This window comes from Bombina bombina, chromosome 1 (genome assembly GCF_027579735.1).
Source record: "Bombina bombina isolate aBomBom1 chromosome 1, aBomBom1.pri, whole genome shotgun sequence".
Taxonomy (NCBI): Eukaryota; Metazoa; Chordata; class Amphibia; order Anura; family Bombinatoridae; genus Bombina; species Bombina bombina.
The window spans coordinates 1,576,138,186-1,576,156,214 of NC_069499.1; the positions used below are offsets into that span (position 1 = coordinate 1,576,138,186).

The following is an 18,029-nucleotide window of genomic DNA, read 5'->3' on the forward strand; positions in this document are numbered from 1 at the left end:
GTTTCATGTCCCTTTGAATTTTTCATGCAATAACATATATAGCGTGTTTATAGCGCTCTCATTCACGTGATGGGATCTTTAACATGTAAAAGCCCTTTAAAGGGATATTCCAGCCAAAATAGGAACCCACATGGATGGATTTCAGTTTTGAATAGAAGCATTTTGTAATATTTATGTATTAGCAAAAATGCTTCTAATAAAAGCTATAGCTGTTTAAAATGTGTATGTAAGTATGCACCGTGCACCAGCATTTTATACACAGCACTTGCTCAGAGAGCCTAAAGTGTCTGTACCATCTGGTAATGACTCAGTCTGTAAATTGCTGAGATGATAAAAGCCCCACTGATGCTCTGAGCAGCTGCAGTATTTAAAATGCTGGTGCACTGAGAATATCTAGTTATGCTTCACATGCACGAGCAGAGAAAAATGCTAGCACTAAACAGTGATAACTTTTACTAGAAGCATTTTTGCCAACACATTTATATTACGCATATGCTTCTATTCAACAGTCATTCATCTATGTGCATTTGTAGTTTGACCGGAATGTCCCTTTAATATATTTACAATAAACGGAATACAAGAAGAGTCCCCTATGTTGCTATACTAGGAGATGAAAGCACATTTTCTATTCCTGTGTGTACCTGGCTGATTAGATATTTGCATTTATTTAGGGCACACTTTGATATTTGTGAGTACATAAAGCCTCGTGGGTGGTAACCCTAGTGAGACACAATTAAATCCACAGACCTGGTAACGTGAGCTCTCATTATCACTGTGTTGCAAACACCAATTAAAGACTGTTGACGTGCTTTATCTGCGAGTAATTGTAGCTATCGCTTTGTAAAGTGGGTTTAGTTCTTCCAATGTATCATCGCCAAAAAAAACATTGTTGTGTCTGTTTTTAATAAAGATATCACATATACAGCTTACTGGGTTCCTAGGTCTGATAGATACACATCAGTTATAAATGACGAAAACCCTTTTTATTAGCTATATGTGTAATAGAAACCCACCCAAGCTGCTACTCCCCACTTACAGCAATTATATATATTTACTCACATCTGGATCTGTCTCCAGCTCATATTTATGTGAATGTCTTTGAAATTCTTTGGCAAATTTACCAAAATAAATCAGCTGGGAGTCTATTCACCAGATGATTTTCTGTTTTATTTAGTCATATATTTTTTTTAATTCAAATCTATTTTACATTTGAAAACTTATTTATATAACACTTTTAAAATGCATTTGGGACACAAAAACATCTCTGTTATCCCCCCCCCCCCCCAAAAAAAATAAAAAATAAAAAAAAATTCTACACTTTTTGCTTGTTTGGAGAATTTGCTCTGCTTTTTGTCAATTAAGTTCTTGTGATTCTTCAGTTCACACTTTAATATCAAAGACCTTTGTTGTTTAATAAAAACTTTAAATCATACTTTTAAACTATGACATTTATACACAAAATAAATATGATCATCTACAGTACTGTCAATTAAATGTTTGAAAATTAAAAAATGTAAATAAATGAATAAAACTGATATAAAAATATGAATTATACATGTCATGAATTAAAAATATTTAGTGTAAAAAAACAATTCATACATAGGGCTAGATTACAAGTGAAGCGCTAAATTATCACGCTCCCGCAAACGGGCATAGATCGGATCTTTGTACACATATTAACACATAAATATATATGTACTGTATATCACAATAGACATATATGTTTATACTTGCTGTGATCGCTGCGCGACTTACCTCCTTCGCTGGCGCAGAAGTTCTGATGCTGTCTCTGACAGCATCAGAAGGAGGCTCCCATATTAGCCTCTGGAAGTGCGCTCTCGGGAGCGCAATGGTTCATCGCATTGCGAATGTGAGCTATCTTGTAATTCCAGCGCTCATTATTATGTGCTGGTGTTACAAAGTTCAGCACTAATGAAAGCGATATATAGTGCTCCACTTGTAATCTAGCCCATAGTAGGCAATGATCGTCAATATTGAGTCAATTAGCTCTCCCATATTGCTTTAATTTTGGCCGAATAAATATGTTTTCATTCCACAAAGATTCCTAAAAATCCTTGAGATAACTTATTCAAAAAAACCTGATATCCCCTTTTTTCATAGCTTTTTGTGCATTTCTGAATTTGAAGTTAATATTTAAAATTGAATTCCTTCTGCATGGACACAGTTATAGACACTAGGACCAGATTATGAGTGGAACATTATTGTTTGCGCGCAACTGATATTGTTTTTTTGCGTTTGTTTACGAGCAAGGTAAATTGCGCTCGTATTACAAGTTGAAATTAAATGCGAATGTGTGAGTGCAGTTGTGAATTACCCTAGAATGATTACTTTGACCTCCGATCTACGCTAGAATGATTATCGTGACTGTTTTGTGAAACAAAAAGAAACACAAAACAAATACAAAATACATTACACAGTACACTTACACTCATAATAACACCATCTAGTAAAAATTATTAAAAAATATATTGCACAAAAAAGTTATAAAGGGTCATAGATACGAGATCTCAGGTGTTAGAAAAAAAGGCAGCCAAACGGCTTTAACATATTATTATTATTATTATTATTATCATCATATTATTTGTATAGCGCCGCCAAATTCCGTAGCGCTGGGTACAGTAATAGGGGTATATAATGACAAAGATTTGTGATAAAATACAAAACTAAACAAATCTAGTACAGGAGGAAAAGGGCCCTGCTCCGGAGAGCTCACAGTCTATATGTTTAGGGTGCAGAGACATAAGGTTGGGGTAGCTTGTTACATCGGTTGTATTTGCAGCAGTGAATCAGGCAGTTCATGTACATAGAGATACACACATATACATGTCTAGGACATACTTGAAAGCGAGAGACATCTTAATGTATCCTTCCTGGTAAAATATTTTATAAATAAATTTATGTGTGTGTGTTCTTCTATGTGAAGAACATTGGAATGTGAAATATTAATATTTTTATGTCGGGTTAGCGCACTTGAGAATATGCGTTCTGGTTAGTGCGAGAGTGGTGTGTTAGTTTTTCTTTCCGCTTTTTTTCCCAATTGACTTCTATGGGGGAACATTGAGCAACATTCTAACTTTGTTTGTGAGTATGGGGTTAGCATGTGAGCGATAACTTTTTACTTTCAACTTGCAGTTCAAGCACAATTCGACAAACGCAAAAAGTTTTCTTCTAGCGTAGTTTGTGCGCAAGCAAAAGTGCAAAATAATGCTCCACTTGTAATCTAGCCCTAAAACAGTTGACAGGTAAGTGCTTTTCCTTTAAAGCACTTACCTGTCAACTGCTTAGGGCCAGAGTGCTTTAGGTAAGTGACTTACTTGTAAACTGTTTAGGGCCAGAGTGCTTTAGGTAAGTGACTTACTTGTAAACTGTTTAGGGCCAGAGTGCTTTAGGTAAGTGATTTACTTGTAAACTGTTTAGGGCCAGAGTGCTTTAGGTAAGTGACTTACTTGTAAACTGTTTAGGGCCAGAGTGCTTTAGGTAAGTGACTTACTTGTAAACTGTTTAGGGCCAGAGTGCTTTAGGTAAGTGACTTACTTGTAAACTGTTTAGGGCCAGAGTGCTTTAGGTAAGTGACTTACTTGTAAACTGTTTAGGGCCAGAGTGCTTTAGGTAAGTGCTTTATAGGAAAAGCACTTACCCGACAGACATCCTTTCTGCAGAGCTTGATAATGAAGACGACTGCCTCTGATCCTTCCGAATGCACTGCACAAATTACAGGAAAAGCAAACAAAAGAAATAATGGCATTGCACCATTTTTACTACACATCCATTTTCATTTCATGAGCAATTTTTAATTAAAAGGACACGGAAATGATGGCCGTTGTTGGAAAGCATACCTAGATAGGCTCAGGTGCAGCAGCAATGCACTAGTGGGAGATAGATTGTGATTTATGGCTACACAAGTATGCCTCTTGTCATTGGCTCAGCAGATGTGTTCAGCTAGCTCCCAGTAGTGCTCCTCTGGAACTGACTGTGGGTTTAGCTATTTTTCAGGGGATAAACATATAGTTAGGGCATTTGGTTCTATATCACACATAGAAGCACTTGTTTGTCCCTTTTTATTTATATAAGAACCAACAGCAGTCTCATGTATGGTCACAAATGATACTCAGCAACTGATTTACCAAGATAAATCCCCTAGACTGATTAGTGTCAAAGCAGGCAAAGCTTTTCAAAGGAACATCTATTTGTGGATAAAAAATATATATATAAATAATAATAATAATAATACATTTGAAAAGGTCCTTATTTAGATGCAACAAAGCAGAAAAGTTTATTTTAAGTAGTGTCCCTTTAACCTCTTGACTGCCAGACAGGGCTGTAGTGCTGTGACCCTCAGTGGCAGGCAAAGGGTTAAAGTATCTCTGTGTCACTTGTGCATTTGTTTGAATTGTTTTCTGAGTATCCAGTAGAATACGTTGTGAGACAAAGCCGGTCAATCCAGGCATCACCATGGTAACTACATGTCAAACTTGCCCTGCAGAGAGGCAGATCACAGAGGGGAGCCCAGGCAGAGAAGCAGATCACAGAGAGGAGCTCAGGCAGAGAGGCAGATCACAGAGGGGAGCTCAGGCAGAGAGGCAGATCACAGAGGGGAGCTCAGGCAGAGAGGCAGATCACAGAGGGGAGCTCAGGCAGAGAGGCAGATCACAGAGGGGAGCTCAGGCAGAGAGGCTGACACTGTGCTTATGTTTCAGAAGTAGCTGTGTTGAATGCACTTAACCCAACATGGAACTTCTGGGATCAACACTAACAGCGACCTATGCTCGGCCCAGGCCAGGACCCAACAGTTTTCTGCCAGCCATTTCTACCATGGCATCAAGCTACAAGAATCGCTTTCCTCACTACACACTAAGCCATAGTCTAACGCTTCCATGGAGGCCGAGCACCTACTACAAAGTGGCTTCTGTAACTCCATCTCTTGCACCATTTTCAAAAAGTGCCCAGGGGTTGATGCCAGCTCAGATCCATTCTTTCCCAGGCAACAGAACCGCACTTTTTACCAGATACACTCCAGATGATTGGTACAAGTCCAATCAGAACAACTACAGAGAGTCTGAGACATCCCGGCGAAGTGCAGAACGGCTTCGTGTGGACACAAGCCGTTTAATTCAAGAGAAGGATCAGCAGATCCGGAAAATACAAAACGACACCAGTAAAGACTTAGGAGAACGGGTCAACGACATTGCATTTTGGAAATCTGAGATCAATCATGAAATTGACCAGATGATCGGGGAAACAAACGCACTTTCTGAAGTTAAAAGGCGATTGGAACGGGCACTTGCTGAGACAGAAGGTCCCCTACAGGTAGGTAGCTAGCTCTTGGGGTTTGGTAAGGTAATATGTGTCAGGTAAATGCACCATCTCTGTACAAAGGTAACTGCTGAAGTGCCATAGAGAAAGATTACATAAAAAGCATCCCATCATGGGCCACTCTAAGGATTAGAAAATGCAAAGTTAAACTTGCATAATTCAGATAGAGCAGGTTATTTTAAGGCACTTTTCAATTCACTTGTACTTTCAAATGTGTTTTGTTCTCTTGGTATCCCTTGTTGAAAAAGAATACGCACATATCCTACACTAGCGGGAGCTAGCTGCTGATTGGTGCCGGCACAGATTTGTCTCTTGTGATTGGCTAACTAGATGTGTTCAGCTAGCTGCCAATGTTCCTTCAGCAAAGGATAACAAGAGAATGAAGCAAATGTTATAATAGAAGTAAATTGGAAAACTGATTAGAATTGTATGTTCTATCCAAATCACTATCTCCTGATCTAGTTTAAGAATGACAGAAGTGTGTCAAGTAACATTTAATAGTCAAATGAACCAGGTAAACTGCACTAACTAAAGCTCTATCTCTAATAGTAGATGTTAAAATATATCTGACTCCTACGTGTTTCCCTGATTTATGTTCATGAGTGTTCTGAAATGAATATTTACTTGTGGTTAGGGGGTATTTAGTAAGAATATTGTACCCTAGCTACTGAAAAGCCTGAGAAACACTGGTGTAAATGATACGAGGTGGGAATATCCTTCCAGGAGGTGTGGTAAGGACAAACACGGTCAGGAAGGTTTGGGATAACTTATTCCTGAGGATTAACAACACCTTAAAATAATGGTTAAATGAGATGGGCTAAGTGGACTGGTAAGAGGAGCGTTCAGTTCTCTCTCTATAGATTGACTGCAAAGTCCTCCATTACATGAAAGACTAAATAAATACTAGACAGATTGATGTATTCAAGATTAACCTGAGAATAATACATTTATTTTTTAGATTATTTTAGTAGCTTAAATATTGAAGGAATAAGTGTAAAGTTTTATTGTCTATAAAATAACGGCACTGTCATGTTATAGGTGTCCTATAGATATAAATAACTCACTAGAGTGTGCAGACATTGGAGCCTATCTATCAAGCTCTGAACGTAGCTTGTGGGCCCCTGTTTCTGGCGAGTCTTCAGACTCGCCAGAAACACAAGTTATGGGGCAGCGGTCACAAAGACCGCTGCTCCATAACCCTGTCCGCCTGCTCTGAGCAGGCGGACAGGAATCGCCAGAAATCAACCCAATCGAGTATGATCGGGTTGATTGTCACCCTCCTGCTGGTGGCCGCGAGTCTGCAGGGGGTGGCGTTGCACCAGCAGCTCTTGTGAACTGCTGGTGCAATGCTGAATACGGAGAGCGTATTGCTCTCCGCATTCAGCGATGTCTGTCGGACCTGATCCTCACTGTCGAATCAGGTCCGACAGACATATGATACATAGGCCCCATTGGCTAAGGGAATATAGCAGTGTTAAACCTGGAATCTGCACTTCTAATGCTCACAGGAACTGAAAAGCCAATATTTTCAATATAAAATTACAGGAAAAGGAGACAAAATAATTCATAAATGTATATTAGGCATCACTAAATAGTTTATATTACAATATCATAATGTTTAATGTCCCTTTATCTGCATTACTGTGTTATGTCTGCGGGGTGTTTGCTGTGCATCGGTAATCTTTAGAAAGTGACTGATGCCCAGATAAGGAATCAGATATATAGGGGCCGATTTATTATCTGTCCGCTCAGCGGATCATGTCCGACAGAAATCGCTGAATCCTGAGAGCATACAATGTTTTTGTGAACTGCTTGTGCAATGTTGCCCCCTGCAGATTTGCGGCCAATTGGCCGCTAGCAGGGGGTGTCAATCAACCCGATTGTTTTCGATCGGGTTGATTGCTGTCCGTTGCTCTGAGGCAGCGGACGAGTTAAGGAGCAGCAGTCTTAAGACCACTGCTTCTTAACTGCTGTTTCCGGCAAGCGTGAAGGCTCGCGCGGAAACAGGGGCATCAGGGGCCGTTCGGCCCTTGATAATTCGGCCCCTTAGTATCATTAAAACAACAGGTTTGAGTTTGATAACATTGTACACAACAACCGCAGGTAGTTTTACAAACACTGACAAGCGTTGTTCCTTAAGAAACCCAAATTGAAAATAGCTGTAATTGTTTAAAGGGACCATGTTTTTTTCTATCATGATTCAGATAGAGAATTCTATTTTAAACAACTTTCCAATTTACTTATATTATCAAATTTGAAAAGCATACTGTACCTAGGTAGGCTCAGGAGCTGGAAGCTATCTGCTGATTGGTGGCAGCATAAATATGCCTCTTGCCATTGACTTAGCAATGTGTTCAGCTAGCTCTAGGTAGTGCATTGCTGCTCCTTCAACAAAGTATATCAAGAGAATGAAGCAAAACTGATGAAACAAGTAAACTGAAAAGTTGTTTAAAAATCTATGCTCTGTCTGAATTAGGAAATAAAAATAGTTGCGTTTCATGTCCCTTTAAGTAAATGATAATTTTGTTGGCACAACAAGCTGGTTAAATTGTGGCCCTCTAGAAGCCAAGGTGTTAAAAGACATTCAGTACAATTTGTAAAGTAGTAATAATGGAATCTCACTTATTTAAGATTTATTATTTTGGTTTATGCTGAAAAGCAATGTAGCACTTTAGTCGTACATTTCAGTCCTAATATACATGGGCCCAATACATTTAAATTAAAAAAATTGTATGGATAGTTTGTTTTTCTAAGCCACACCAATCCAATAGAAGAGCCGCCATCTGAATTAGCCAAACAACTCTTATTGTGTAAATAATATAGAAGGAATAAAAACGAAGAACATATTGCAGGCTGTTCAAGGTTGGTTTTGCTGGGGTTTATAGGGGCCATTACCGTGGTGAACGGCAGTGAATAGATGGTTTACCGCTCTGTTTTCACATGGATTAAAATGACTTCGGATTAGAGAATCCTGTAATAGATAAACAAGGTGCTATACACAACATAAGTAAAAATATTATGGTGTCCACAAAGTGTCCAAACACAGGCATTATTATCAGCCGCACAGGGGTATATTCGCTGCCTGTGTCAGATACTAGGGGTCTGCGCTGGATTTGCATCTAGTAAGAGGTAACAATGATAATAACCTTACATAACACACACTATTAAATGGAAGCTGGAATGTGTTTTACAATTGTAGGACCTATAATAGATACTTTATATTTAAGTTTAGAAGCCAAATGTAAAATGTTAGTAACAGTCTCCCAGTTACACTACACATTATGTTACATGCTGAGCGCTAGAGTGGGAGGGAATACGGTCTCTGCAGGCTTTTTCAGACTGATATACGCAGGATTAAAGGGATATGAAACCCAATTTTTTTCTTTCATGTATCAGATAGAGCAGCAATTTAAACCAAATTATTAAATGTCCTCTTATGTCTTATTATCAATTTTCTTCATTCTTATGGTATCTTTATTTGAAAAGCAGGAATGTAAGCATAGCAGCTGGCCCATTTTTTGTCAGCACCTGGGTAGTGCTTGCTGATTGGTGGTTAAATGTAGCCACAAATCAGCAAGCGCTATCCATGGTGCTGAAAATGGGCCAGACTCCTAAGCTTACATTCCTGCCTTTTCAAATAAAGATACCAAGAGAACAAAGAAAATTTGAAAAAAGGAGTAAATTAGAAGTCACTTTAAATTGCTGTTCTATCTGAATCATTAAAGAAAACAATTGGGTTTCATATCCCTTTAATCAGTTCAGTTACAATCTATGGGGCATGTGCACATGAATTAAGGGGCAGTTTGATCTAATTCATAGAGGCAGGTGGGTTGGAAGTAAAAGGGCATAAAAACACCTCTTGTGCTTTGTGCCCCACTCCCAGACAGACCAAATCATAACTCCTGTAATCTGGAAATGCTGCAAATCAATTAGCTGGTTTAGGCAATTATGAAAACCTAGGGAAGATTTCATTTGTCCCAACAGGGAGCCTGAGACGAAGCACACATTTTTATACAAAAACAAGTTTTTAAAGTCCTTTTAATGAGCAATTCCATATAATCTATGTGACTGCGGGATTTAGGGTGGCAGTATAATGTCATAATTAGAAATATGTAAGTTCATCTACTTTTATTCTGATGGAAAAATAACTAGTTTCCCTCACAAATTATGTGTTTAACTATCACAATTTAGTTAAACACATAGCTAAAGTACTGCTGAGAGCTATAACACTTTGCAGGGATGCAATAGAAATTAGGACATTTTTCTCATTAGGTCACCCCTTAAACAACTACAACCTGTGTGTTCATGTTTAATGTTCAGTTACAGCTGATCTGAGAATAAATTATATAGTGTTAGCTCAAATCCAGATAACGACTTCACTGGGAGAAGTGAGTTGATGACCATCATCTATAAGTTGTGAAATCGTGTTGTATCCAGTGTATAAAATATCACTGCGCTCCTATAGAGATCTCCCTGCCTGCGCTTAGCTTATCGTATTTCACATCGTTTATTATTCATTGACTGGCAATATAAAACCAACAAGCATTGTACATTGCTCTTTTAATATAACATGAGGGATACACATTTAAATGTAAAAATGGCATGATCTAATTTCTTATTCACTTGTTCTTTTTTTAATAATGTCTCTCGCCAAATATAGTTTATCCCTCATAAATAGGTCAAACACATACATAAAGTCTTGCTCAGAAGCCACAACACAAATCAGTTCCTTTGCAGGAGACAGCTTGTGAGCCAATTGGAAAAGGTATATGCATATAGCTGCCAATCACCATCTGTGCCCTGAGCAAATCTAAAGTCCCTCTCTATGAGTGGGACTTTAGCTTTGCTGAGAGGTCAAATGCTGAGAGGTCAAATGCATAGCTAGGGTCATTAGTGCAACAAAAACTTACTGTAATGCATTAAAACATGTCCCTTTAATTCTTTTATATAATCCAACTGATTGTATACTCAGTACAGCTCTGGAATGCAGCACAGTATATGATACATCTGATTATGAGGTTTCCTCTAGCTCTTTGGAGAGAACATACTCCTTACACGCAATAAACAGCGTAACCAAGTTATCCTGTAACATACCCCAGGCATACTTCTGTAACATACCCCAGGCATACTTCTGTAACAATACCCCAGCCGCAGCAGAAATAGTTGCTACAAACACTGTATCTCTGAGCCTTGGGACAAAGCAGTGAACAGTAACACTCCTGGCCCTGCCCTGTCATCAAACAGAGCAGTCTTTTGTTGCCTTAAGCCTTGTTTCATTGTTACATGTTGCGATCAGAGAGTGACGTCATTGTAGGCTTTCATTAATAGTATACAGTACAATACATATAGAGTAACTGTTTACAGGGGCAGATACATAACACACAGTCCAGTTAGTAGTCAAGTGACTGAAGTTCAGGGAGTCTCCCTGATTGTAATAGCGGCTCCCTGATGCCAGCAAATGGAATGCAATCTCCCTGAAACTCCAAGTACCATGATCCAATGTGGCCCAAATCCGGAAAAGTGTTAAGGAATGCCTTTAGTTGCTGGGACGTTATAGAACCCTCAAAGCATCAGTAACCAAAAAGCTCCCACTGATTTTAATAAAATAAAACACAAATACTACCTTATTTACTGCACGTAATTAAACTTCATATTCTAAAATATTTAAGCATTCAACAAGCGTGCGATCACTGGAAAATGGGTTTGTTGTATGTGGTTGTGCAATAAAGCTACTTTTTTAAATGTGACTTTAGAGGGAAGCTACTTTAATGATAAGTCTCTATCTTATTTAGGGTTTCAAGGTGTCCAACATATAACTGGGAGGGGGGGGGTGGGTGGCGGCGCAGTAGCGGGTGAGGCCACCTCCCTGAAATGAGTTTTTGCAGGTTGGGATGCCTGAATGCCTATGTGCTTGCTATACCGTATATTAATATATCCCCCTAAACCAGGGGTTTTCAAAGTTTTAGGTGGTGCCTCTCCTCTGACAAATTTACAGGACAGCACCGCCCTCCCATAATAGATAATGATGTTACATTATTTTTATCTCTGTAAATAAAATTATAATATTTATTTGTAGTTTTAATTTGGGGAATTTACATCTGATATAGGGGTCACACGCTGCTCTCAAATGCTGATTATGCACAACTTAAAGAGCTTCACAACCGTTTCAATCTGCATTTTATTATTCCTGTGATAAACGCACGTTAATGATCAAGACAACAAACGCAGCGCAGTCTCTGAGTGATTTCTTCCATCTAGATCCTGCCCTTTACCTTATTCCACCACAACATGGCACGTGTCATTGTCGGCTCTTAAATGCTGTTCTATGTTTTGCCAGTTAGCTGCTGCTTGTGGTTTCCATAGGATAATGTGAGCGGCACTCCTCCTCCGGCGCCTCCACTTTTATGCTTTATACCAGGGCTCTGCAAACTTTTTCCCCAAGCCCCAGTGCAATGACAAAACACCTTCACAACCCTATTTTTATGCTTGCTCTGAACATTTCTAAAGTAACATACAACAAAACAGCTGCAATTTTTGGCAAAGTGATTAAAATGTGTGTGTACTTTTTTCCTGATTAGAGTCAAACTTAAAAGTGTTGTAAAAGATAATAACACACACACACTCTCATACAACACAAACATATATACTCATACAACACACACTCTCATACAACACACACATATACACTCATACAACAAACACACTCTCATTCAACTCAAACGCACATACAACACACACACACTCATACAACACACACACTCTCATACAACTCACACGCACATACAACACACACACACACTCATACAACACACACACACTTATACAACAAACACACTCTCATACAACTCACACACACATACAACACACACACACACACTTATACAACAAACACACTCTCATACAACTCACACGCACATACAACACACACACACTCATACAACACACACACACTTATACAACAAACACACTCATACAACTCACACACACATACAACACACACACACTCATACAACACACACACACACTTATACAACAAACATACTCTCATGCAACTCACACACACATACAACACACACACTCATACAACACACACACTTATACAACAAACACACTCTCATTCAACTAACACACACATACAACACACACACACTCATACAACACACACACACTTATACAACAAACACACTCTCATACAACTCACACACACATACAACATACACACACTCATACAACACACACACTTATACAACAAACACACTCTCATACAACTCACACACACATACAACACACACTCATACAACACACACAGACTTATACAACAAACACATTCTCATACAACTCACACGCACATACAACACACACACACACTCATACAACACACACACATACAACACACACCACACACACTGTCATACAACACACACACACACTCATACATCACACATACACTCATACAACACACACACATACACTCATACAACACACACACTCATACAACAAACACACTCTCATAAAACTCATACACACACATACGCTCATACAACACACACACACTCTCATACAACACACACATGTACAGTTACACTCATACAACACACACTCTAATACAACACACACACACAAACAACACACACACACTCATACAACACACACACTCTCATACAACACACACTCATACAACAAACACACTCTCATACAACACACACACTCTCATACAACACAAACATGTACACACACACATACACTCATACAACACACACACTCATACAACACACACACTCATGCAACAAACACACTCATACAACTCACACACACACATACAACACACACACATACTCATACAACACACACACACACATACAGCACACACACTCGCATACAACACACACACTCATACAACAAACACACTCATACAACACACACACATACAACACACACACTCTCATACAACACACACATGTACACTCATACACCACACACACAAACACTCATACAACACACACACTCATACAACAAACACACTCTCATACAACTCTCACACACATACTCATACAACAAACGCACTCTCATACAACACACACACACACAACACACACACACTCATACAACACACACACACACACACTCATACAACACACAAGTACACTCATACAACACACACACACACTTATACAACACACACTCTTTCATACAACACACACTCTTTCATACAACACACACACTCATACAAGACACACACTCATACAAGACACACACTCTCATACAAAACACACACACTCATACAAAACACACACACACACCACACACACTCTCATACAACACACACACACACTTTCATACAAAACAAACACACTCTCATACACCACACACACACTCATACAACACACACACACTCTCATACAACATACAAACACACACACTCTCATACACCACACACACACTATTACACCACACACACTCTCATACAACACACACACCCTCTCGTAGAAAACAAACACACTCTCATACAACACACTCTCATAAAAAAACACACACTCTCACACAACACACACACACTCATACAAAACACACACACTTCATACAAAACACACACACACTCATACAACACACACACTCTCATACAAAACACACACACACTCTCATACACCACACACTCTCATACGCTCTCATACAAAATACAAACTCTCATACAACACACACACTCATAAACCACACACACTCTCAAACAATACGCACACACTCTTATGCAACACACACACACTCTCATACAACACACCACACATACTCTCATACACCACACACACACACTTTCATACACCACACATACTCTCATACTAAACACACACCCTCATACAACATACAAACACACCACACACACTCTCATACATCACACACACACACACACTCTCATACAACACACATACTCTCATACACCACACACACACTTTCATACACCACACATACTCTCATACGAAACACACATCCTCATACAACATACAAACACACACACTCTCATACACCACACACACACACTCATACACCACACACACTCTCATACAACACACAAACACACCACACACACTCTCATACAACACACAAACACACCACACACACTCTCATACAACACACACGTCACGACCCAGTAAACATGGTGTTGTTACCCAGTAATGGGTCCCAACCCGTGGTTTGAAGAACCCTGCTCTAGAGCCCCCCTTAGGAAATAACTGCCCTAAACTAACAAATCACATTTACCTACAACAAATTTACTACAATTTATAACACAAACAATATTTGTCCATGTTCTTATTCATCAAAACATGTATTTGTTTTTTTTACATTTCCTACAATAATAATGAAAAAAATTACCAAATAAAAACAGTATTAAAAATATAAAAATCCCACTGTTATATTAAAGGAAAATTCTAAAGGAAAAATTAAATGACCCATTGATAAAATGTTTTATTTTAACCCAATTCTCTTCTTTTACAAGTGGAACTCAAAATTATTAACACTATTGTGCGTTAACATTGCTCGAACGCAATTAATAGCGCTTCTGTTTTTGTGCTCATATTATTTTGCACTATCCATGAAACGTATAGGGAACACTAAACTGCTTTTGTTTAAATGTTTAACCATCTACTTGTTAAACCAGATTGTACGTTATTGTACATGTAAGGTTGCACCCTGCATTATTTATTGTGCGCCACTTGTAATCTATACCTATGTGCGCCTCATTGGTTCATCATCTGTACGATCATCAGCAATAGAATGGCACAGCAGTACAACTTTAACTATGTATTTAACCCCTTATAGATATATGTGTAGGTCATATGACAGTTGCTAAATATGAAACTTGTTCACAAATTTAATATAATCATTATAACGCTTATCAAAGTCTGCAATAAAGTGTTAGTTTTTTTAATGTTAATTATAAAATGACTGAAAATGATAAAATTATTTATTTCACATGTCTTGAATTGATATTAATTGCTAATTTAACCATTTGCATGCAGTCACATTAGTCATCTGCCACACTTTACTTGCTTTTGTGACAAACCTTCCCCGGTGATCTGGGAATATCCGTGTGAAATTCTACTTGAAAAGTCTGCAGTGTTCTGTTACTTTGTATAACTGTTTTGTGATTAGTGAGATTTTGCTGTTTTTTATTTTACGAGGTGACTTTTCTTATGGATTGGAATGACTTAGAAAAAACATGCAAATATAATCACTAAGATGCCCTACGATATTTATGTGTGTTAATTAAAACGAATTGATATCTTGATCAGAGTTTGTCCTTTTGAGTCCAAAAATCCAGTAGTGCAATTTTTATTATTAAATGTTTGGTAATAAGAAGTATTATTTGACTTCATTAAAGGAGCAGGAAATACAGTAGAATTACATAATTAACTTATGCATAATAAAAAGACAATGCAATAGCACTTAGTAGAAATGTCATATCTCTGCCCCCCTCATCATGTGACAGCCATCAGCCAATCACACAATGCATATACATATATGCTGTGAATCTCGCACATGCTCGGTAGGGGCTGGTGCCTTAGAAAGTGTAAATATAAAAAAATATTTTTAAAAAATTGCAATGAAAAGTTATAACGGCTCAAAGATATGAGATCTTAGGTGTTAGAATAAAAAGGACTGCATAGGTGCACATATGTGTTTATGTATTTATGTATTTACAGACATATACACACATATAAACACATAAATACATATGTGTATATATAAATGCATTGGAGCCCTTTGCAGTCAAGTAGCTGAAAACATGAAAACATATTTATACAATATTCATCCTATATTATAAAAGACAAGAGTTTGTCTGAAGCCGTCATGTGCAGTTCAGACAAACTCTTGCAGCTGATCGCACGCGCACCCACCCGACAGCAGCGCGAGGACCGGGCAGCACAGCTGATCGCGCGCGCAGGGGAGAATCGGGCAGCACAGCTGATCGCGCGCAGGGGAGGAGAGAGAGAGAGAGAGAGAGAGAGAGAGGAGAGAGAGAGAGAGAGAGAGAGAGAGATAACACAACAACGTGTGAACGGGCTTTAGGACTAGTATCTAATAATCGGCCAGATTACGAGTTTTGCGTTATGGCTGGCTCGGTGCTAACTTGCAAGTTATTTCCACCGCTCACCTTTAATAGCCCTGCTATTACAGGTTTTCCAAAAAACAGCGTTTGTGGGCAATATGGCAGCGTTGAGTTCCATACCGCACACAAATACCAGCGCTGCTTTGAGCTGCTTTTACGTGCTCGTGCACGATTTCCACATAGACATCAATGGGGGAGAGCAGGCTAAAGAAAAGCATAACACCTGCAATAATTGAGCGTAACACCCTAACATAAACCCTGAGTCTAAACACCCCTAATCTGCCGCCCCTGACATCGCCCGCACCTACATTACACTTATTAACCCCTAATCTGCTGCCCCCGACATCGCCCGCACCTACATTACACTAAGTAACCCCTAATCTGCCGTCCCCGACATCGCCGACACCTACCTACACTTATTAACCCCTAATCTGCCGCCCCCAATGTCGCCGCCTACCTACCTACACTTATTAACCCCTAATATTCCGCCCCCAACATCACCGCCGCCGCCACTATACTAAAGTTATTAATCCCTAAACCTCTGGCCTCCCACATCACCAATAACACTAAATAAATATATGAACCCCTAAACCTAAGTCTAACCCTAACCCTAACACCCCTAACTTTAATATAATTAAAATAAATCTAAATAAAAATTACTATTATTACCTAAATAATTCCTATTTAAGACTAAATACTAACCTGTAAAATAAACCCTAAGCTAGCTACAATATAACTAATAGTTACATTGTAGCTATCTTACGGCTAGATTACAAGTTTTGCGGTAACAGGGGTGTGGTGCTAACTTGCACGTTATTCTCATCGCTCACTTACCTGTAGCGCTGGTATTACAGGTTTTTATCAACCTGGCGTTAACAGGCAAGAAGTGAGCGTAGAGCAAAATTGAGCTCCACACTGCACTTCAATACCACGATTTCCCCATAGACATCAATGGGGAGAGCCGGCTGAGAAAAAGTCTAACAGCTGCAAAAAAGCAGCGTAAAACTCAGTAACGCAGCCCCATTGATTCCTACGGGGAAACACATTTTATGTTTACACCTAACACCCTAACATGAACCCAGAGTCTAAAGACCCCTAATCTTACACTTATTAACCTCTAATCTGCCGCCCCCGACATCGCCGACACCTACATTATATTTATTAACCCCTAATCTGCCTCTCCAGACATCGCCGCCACCTACATTATACTTATTAACCCCTAATCTGCTGCCCCAACATCGCTGACACCTACATTATATTTATTAACCCCTAATCTCCCTCCCCCAATGTCGCCGCAACCTACCTACATTTATTAACCCCCTAATCTGCCGCCTCCAACGTCGCCGCCACTATTCTAAATGTATTAACCTCTAAACCTAAGTCTAACCCTAACCCCCCTAATTTAAATATAATTTAAATAAATCTAAATAAAATTACTATCATTAACTAAATTATTCCTATTTAAAACTAAATACTTACCTGTAAAATAAACCCTAAGCTAGCTACAATATAACTAATAGTTACATTGTATCTAGCTTAGGGTTTATTTTTATTTTACAGGCAAGTTTGTATTTATTTTAACTAGGTAGAA

At 38.8% G+C, this 18,029-nt stretch overlaps 1 protein-coding gene across 1 annotated transcript in view; it reads left to right on the forward strand.

The window, feature by feature from the left end:
* The first annotated feature begins 4,661 nt into the window (after window positions 1–4,661).
* Window positions 4,662–18,029, forward strand: part of TEKT3 (tektin 3) — a 66,858-nt gene continuing 53,490 nt past the window's right edge. Inside the window, exon 1 of the mRNA XM_053696885.1 lies at window positions 4,662–5,328. Coding sequence (XP_053552860.1) covers window positions 4,750–5,328 — 579 coding nt within the window. The 5' untranslated portion in view covers window positions 4,662–4,749. The remainder of the gene's footprint in view (window positions 5,329–18,029) is intronic.